Below are 6,000 nucleotides of genomic sequence, written 5' to 3'. Positions count from 1 at the left end.
TTCATATTTGCAGGAGAGAGCTCCTTAGAATCTAGGCCAAGATGACAAGAAAGTCTCCTGGAAAAAAAGAGCAACTTTCTTCCTCAGCCTTGCCTTCCCTGTAATAAACCTACCAAATTGTTTGCTGTTTATTACACATTCATAAACCAAAATGCTTCAGCATATGGATTTACTCTGGAAAGAGGATGAAAGACACGTATGTGACAGGTGTTAGTCACGTCGATGTGTGCAGCATTGTACGGTGCTCAGGTGTCATGTCCTAAGCATAATGTAAGGAGTAAAACAGGTATCGAACTCTTCTGGAAGTCTGACTTCAAACCTATATTTAGGCATCTAAGTGACCTGCTTTTATTCAAAGGTGCTGACTATTCAGCTTCCATTGACTGCAGTAGAAATGTAAGGGATTTTTTTGTTGTTGAATCTATTCTCAAGACAAAAATTACAGTTTAGAGTCTCTCTGTAACTCCTAAGTAACTCCTTCCTCTAAAAAAAAGAAAAAAAAAGAATGACAGAAAATGAAATACAGCATCTCTGTTCTCTCGTGCTCCCCATAAGATGCAGAAAAGGGACGATATAATAAATCCCAGTAACTGCTTCTATGCAGGAGGGAGATTAAACACCACTGGTTTGGACTCCAGCGTGATAGATAACTTCTCTATTGAGATCACAAGGGCAAAAGAGAAATAACTGCTTGGTGCAACAAATTTTTGCAGCTGTATAGATCTGTGTCAGGGCCCTGAGAGCACCTACTGACATTAATTGCTCTGAACAGCCTCACCTGGGAGCACCCTCTGCCCACGACCTCCATTTAAGCCCAGGAAGGGCTCACTTTAGGTCTTTGCCTGAGCTATGTTGGAGGAATACCTGTCTCCAGTGCTGTCTTCTGGCTACGCCTTGGGCCTATTCTGTAGGTCGCTTGCCTGCAGTCCTCTTTCTGACCCTGTCTCTTGGATGGACCCTGTGCCTATGTTGTTGTGCCTTACTGGATGGACCTGGTCCACCACCTCGGCTTCTCTGGGACTGCTGAGGTGTTGCTTTTGCCAGCACCTGGCCCTGCCCACAGTGCGTGGACCCTGTGGGACTGGACCCCATTGCTGAGGCCACTGTCTGGACCGGGATGACCCCTGGATGCTGGTTTGTCTGCCCTCATGGAGCAGCCCTGCTCTCGCTTCTCCCTAAGGACCTGGTCACCCTGCTGAGTGATCAGCTGATGAACAAAGCGAGGTCTACAGCGGGCAGGTCAGTGTGTGTGCTTCAGGAGCTGATGGCTGACTTCCGTAAATGCACAGAAGATGTATGCTCTGCGTTACCTGTGTGTATTGACCCTGAGCAGGGACTGCAGTTGTCATTAAGGTTCCTCGTTATACAGTGGAGGGACATGTATGTTGCGTACAGTGTTTCCCAGCTGGGCAGATGTGCCTCTGCACAATGTCGTCCCTCCCTGACCACATCCTCTGTGGCCATAGAGGTAGTTAAGAAATATTTTAAATTATTTTGCTGTGGGTATGAATAGAGGAATGCAGTTCACAGGGGTGCGATACCTTTAAGGAAGTGTGAAACTTGTGCAGGTGGCTGCGTTTTCAGTATTTGCCATATCCCGGCTGAAACAAGTCACTCCTCAAGTCCTGCCTCAGAGTGTCCTTCTCCAGCACTTGTAGAACGGTTTGGGTGGAAAGGACCTTAAAGATCACCCAGATCCAAATCCCTGCCATGTTCAGGGACACCTCCCACTAGACCAGGTTGCTCAGAGCCCCATCAAAGCCTGGCCTTGGCCCCTGTCACTCCTGGAGGTCTGGAAACTTGAGTAAATATTAAAAAAAACTACAGAAAGTTAATGATGCGTGTGATGAGTTAGGTAAAGATTAGGAGGATGGTGGGTTTTATTTCCCAGAGGACTTGGAGATGAGGGTGGCCAGGGGATGACACTGGCACAGGTTGCCCAGGGAAGCTGTGGATGCCCCATCCCTGGAAGTGTTCAAGGCCAGGCTGGATGGGGCTTTGAGCAGCCTGGTCTAGTGGGAGTGTCCCTGCCCATGGCAGGGGGGTTGGAGCTGGATGATCTTTATGGTCCCTTCCAACCCGAACCACTCTATGACAACCACCTTCTCCGGGAGGGTGCCGAGCCGGGGTTGGCCTCCGCAAGCCCCTCTCCATCCCCCCGGTCCCCGCCGCCTCCCCGGCAGCGCATGCGCACCGCGAGGGAAGGGGGGGTGCGGCGGCGCACGCGCGGTGCGGCGGCAGGAACCGAAACTCCCCCGCCGTTCCCGCGCCGGCTGGGGGGGGGGGGGGGGGAGGGGCGGGGCGCGGTGCGTGGCGGGCGGTGGCTCCCCCGCGGGGGAGGGGGGGGGCGGGGCTGGGGCGCGCGCGCGCGCGAGCCGGGGCCATTTCAGCGCGCGGCACCGGCGGCCAGGCCGGGATGCGCGCGGCATCCCGCGGCTACCAGCCCGCCGCCGCCGGTCGCCGCCTGCCCGCGGGGCTGGGGCGCTGACTCGCCCCTTCCTTTCTCTCCTGCCTCCCTCCCTCCCGCCCGCCCGCCCGCCCGCCGTTTCCCCCCCCCCCATCCTCCTCCCGCCCCGCCGGCTGCGCCATGGCGGCCCCCAGCAGCATCGTGCCCGTCATGGCGAGTAAAACCAAGACCAAGAAAAAACACTTCGTGGCGCAAAAAGTGAAGTTGTTCCGGGCGAGCGACCCGCTGCTCAGCGTCCTCATGTGGGGGGTCAACCACTCGGTAAGCGCCGCGCCTGGCTCCCCGCCGGGACATCCCTCCCCGGGGGGATGCGGGGAGGAAGGGGGGGGAGGTGGCGATGCGGGGACACGGGCGGGAGCGGGGAGGCACGTGCCCCCGGGAGCCACCCGCCGGTTGTCGCCCCTCTGCCCCGGCGGGGGGGGTCGGGAGCGCCGCCACCGAGCCGGGGGGTGCCGGCGGCAGCCGGTGTCCCCTCCATCCGCCGCTCCGGAGGGTGCGCGGGTGGTGCCCGGGAGGGGACGGGGCTGGCGGCGGAGCCGGGGCCGCTCCGCCAGCGGGCGTTGCGCAAATGTACTGCGGTGAAAAGACGGCGGGGGGGGGGGGGGGAATAATAAAAATAAAAATACCCGGTCATTAGCGTTTAACCAGCGAAGTTTTTACCGTTTTCCGTGCAGTTTGCCCCAGCCGGAGTCTCCCGAGGGGTGGGGGGGGACGACAGAGTTGCGGCGTCCGGGGGCGCTGGGTCACCCTGCGGGCGGCGGGCTGCTCCGTGCCCCCGGTGCGGCGGCGACGTCCTGCCGCGGTTCAGCCTCAAAAACGAGGAGGCTGGGAGAGACGTCACATGGTTGGGGCATTATGAGGCTCAGGCGGCAGCTTTACATCTTTAAATAGCTGCGGTGGCAGGTTAAAAGTGCGGGGCCCCGAAGATCAGCTGGAATCGGGTATCGGGGCGGTTGAGCCCAAAACTTCTCTCCTCTCGGCGGTGCGGAGTCGGCACGTTTATATTGTCGCTTCTGGTTGCTCCTGGAGACCTAAGAATAACTGTCAAGGCGCAATTTGGGGTTAGACTACGAATGTTGTAACAGCTTCGTGAAACAGGCAAAGCAGTCTGTTCTATTAAGGTGATGTTCCTTTTGTTTCCTACACATACAAATCCTGTGGGGTTGGTTGTTTTTTTTATCCCCTTTGTGTACATTTTGGTAGTTTTTGCCCCAAAGCCTGGAGGGTGAGCATCAAGGCTAAGCCCTGTTATGTCACAGTGCCTGAAGTGATGGTCTGGGGGAAAAATGCTTCGGCTGTACGTACCAATGTGGTATGGATGGCAGAGAGGAAGCTCTGCTGAGGTTAAATAGTCTGCTTAAGATAGCCCCGAGTCGGTAGGAAATGGTGACAAAGGATCTCCAGCTTTCTGTAGGTCAGTTGTAAGCACTGACATCCTATGTCACGAACCGATAAGAAACGAGATATTGATCTGCCAAGCAAAAAGATGTCTAGCGGTGGAAGTGCACGCTATGCTGTTTGCCAGAATTGGGCTTAAATACATGATTTCTTCTGAGCCTTCTTTAGTGGCTAGCATTATTCATAGCAAAGTTCCCAAACAGGCCTCTTTGGTGAAAGGAAGCAAGCTGATAATTACAGGGTGAGAGACTTCCACTGAATGGCAGCGCGGTAGCTGTCGGCCGTCTCCCCGGGGAGAGGGGGAGAAGATCTCTGACGGGAGCGGAGATCTTCCTGTTGCAACAGCTTGTTGCTACATGTGCTTGTGCTGGAAATACCACCGCTTTCAGAGGAAAGACCTCTCCAGTAGCCTGCAAATGATAGCAACGTGAATAGTGACAAGCACAACGCTGTACGGGACTCCTGCGATCACATATGATGGTGTACATAGCTGTCCCCATTAGAAAATATCATAAATAAGCATACTGGTTCATGGATATACAACTAAAAATTGTAAACTAAAATACTTGGGGGGGGGGGGGGCGAGCTCACAGAGCAAGCTCAGCAGTACCACAGGCTCAGAGAAAGGTGGTTTTGTGGTCATAGAAAGATGATGGTTGTAGGCGTGAGTGTCCGCTGTGGCTTCTGCAGATATTCTTCCATTTCTCTTACCCTGCTGCAAGGTGTAGTCGTGAATTGGGTCACGTGGAAGCACAATCCCTCCGAATGAGAGAGCGTAAAAAAAAAAAAAGTTAATTTGATGTGTCCAAATCTAAACATCTCTCCTTAGCCAAGAACACAGGGTTGAAGTGTTGCAGGCTCCTCTGTTAAATGCTTGCCCTTGTTGGTTTGTAGTGTTTGATGTGACAGTCCCCAGCAAATGAATATAAGCGTTTGGTGTGGCTGGAGCAGACTCTGTTATCGCAATTAAGAATTTACCATGGGAGAAATACGAATTTTGCACGTGGATTCATTAAGAGCAGGAATTAAGGATCCTTAAGTTTCTGAGCAGAATAAAGAGAAATCCATAAGGAAAGGTTAGACTAGGAAATGAGCAGAGATTGTGGTTCGTGATGTCAGTAATTAAATAAACTTAGAACATAGTAGTCATTTGAAAAAAATCTTATTTAAGGCTACTTCCAGTGCGGTGCGTATCAGTTAACGAGATAATAGCAGTCTCTGAGTCTACTGTCTTGGGGGATAAATACGTATTGAAATGGAGAAGCTGAGATGCCATTTCCACGTTTTCTGACAGGATGCGGCATATACTGGAAGGAAGCACTCGGGGAAGACAAAAAGGGAAAAACAGATCTTTTTTTTTCTGTAGGCTTTTTAACTTTTTGATCTTAGGGCCAAAATAATTGATAACTGAGTTCTGGAGGGTTTTCAGATTTTAAATTGCATGTCTGAAGAAGCTCCATCTAAAGAAAAAAGTTACAAGAACTGTTATCTTAACGCTCCTGTCCTAGGAGGAAACGTGACTCGAGAGGGAGATCTCGAGTGTTGGTGTCCCCAAGCAGAGGGCTTGCGGCAAAGGTGTGAATTCTTAATGCAGGGAGGTGTCCGTTACCCAACGTTCTTATAAATTACACCCCCCACCCATCCAAGAAGCTGTAAGCACATTGCTTTGGTGTCTCAGTAGTTGTTTAGGTAGAAGTAGAGAGATACCTAATGCAAAATCCTCCTTGGTAATGCAGTCAAATTCAGTAATAACTTAGAACAGCATGCGAGGGGAAAGCACATAAGCATTACCCAAGTATCTTTAACAAGAAAATAGGTGCTCACATTCAGAGCTGCAAATTCGTTTCTCGGTATGCTGAAATACGCTGCTGAACGAAACTTTCTGCTAAGTGAAAGGGAAAGCAACTGTGTCCCATTTTGCAGATGAGATTATAATACTGATGACTTGTAGCAGCAAAGACTAATTGTCAGTGCGCTTGGATCTTGCAGGCATCTGCATCATTAAGAGTTGATCTTATCTCTGTCTTTTACCCTGTGTCAAAGATAATCTGGCTGTGCTGCTGAAACAAATACTTAAACTCAGTGGTTAGTATGACTTAAAGCCATATTTTTAGCTAGTTAACATAATTGTAATA

The 6,000-nt window shown here is 51.7% G+C and overlaps 1 protein-coding gene across 3 annotated transcripts in view; it reads left to right on the top strand.

The window, feature by feature from the left end:
- Positions 1-2,543: 2,543 nt before the first annotated feature.
- Positions 2,544-6,000, top strand: part of PIP4K2A (phosphatidylinositol-5-phosphate 4-kinase type 2 alpha) — a 115,880-nt gene continuing 112,423 nt past the window's right edge. Inside the window, exon 1 of one of the 3 annotated variants that reach the window (XM_054189361.1) lies at positions 2,544-2,728. In XM_054189361.1, the coding sequence (XP_054045336.1) occupies positions 2,588-2,728 (141 nt within the window). In that variant the 5' untranslated portion in view covers positions 2,544-2,587. The remainder of the gene's footprint in view (positions 2,729-6,000) is intronic. The other 2 variants (XM_054189362.1, XM_054189363.1) reach the window with 2 other exon arrangements.

This window comes from Rissa tridactyla, chromosome 2 (genome assembly GCF_028500815.1).
Source record: "Rissa tridactyla isolate bRisTri1 chromosome 2, bRisTri1.patW.cur.20221130, whole genome shotgun sequence".
Lineage (NCBI taxonomy): Eukaryota > Metazoa > Chordata > Aves > Charadriiformes > Laridae > Rissa > Rissa tridactyla.
The sequence above is the reverse complement of the archived record's forward strand: the minus strand, read 5'-3'. Positions and strand labels throughout refer to the sequence as shown.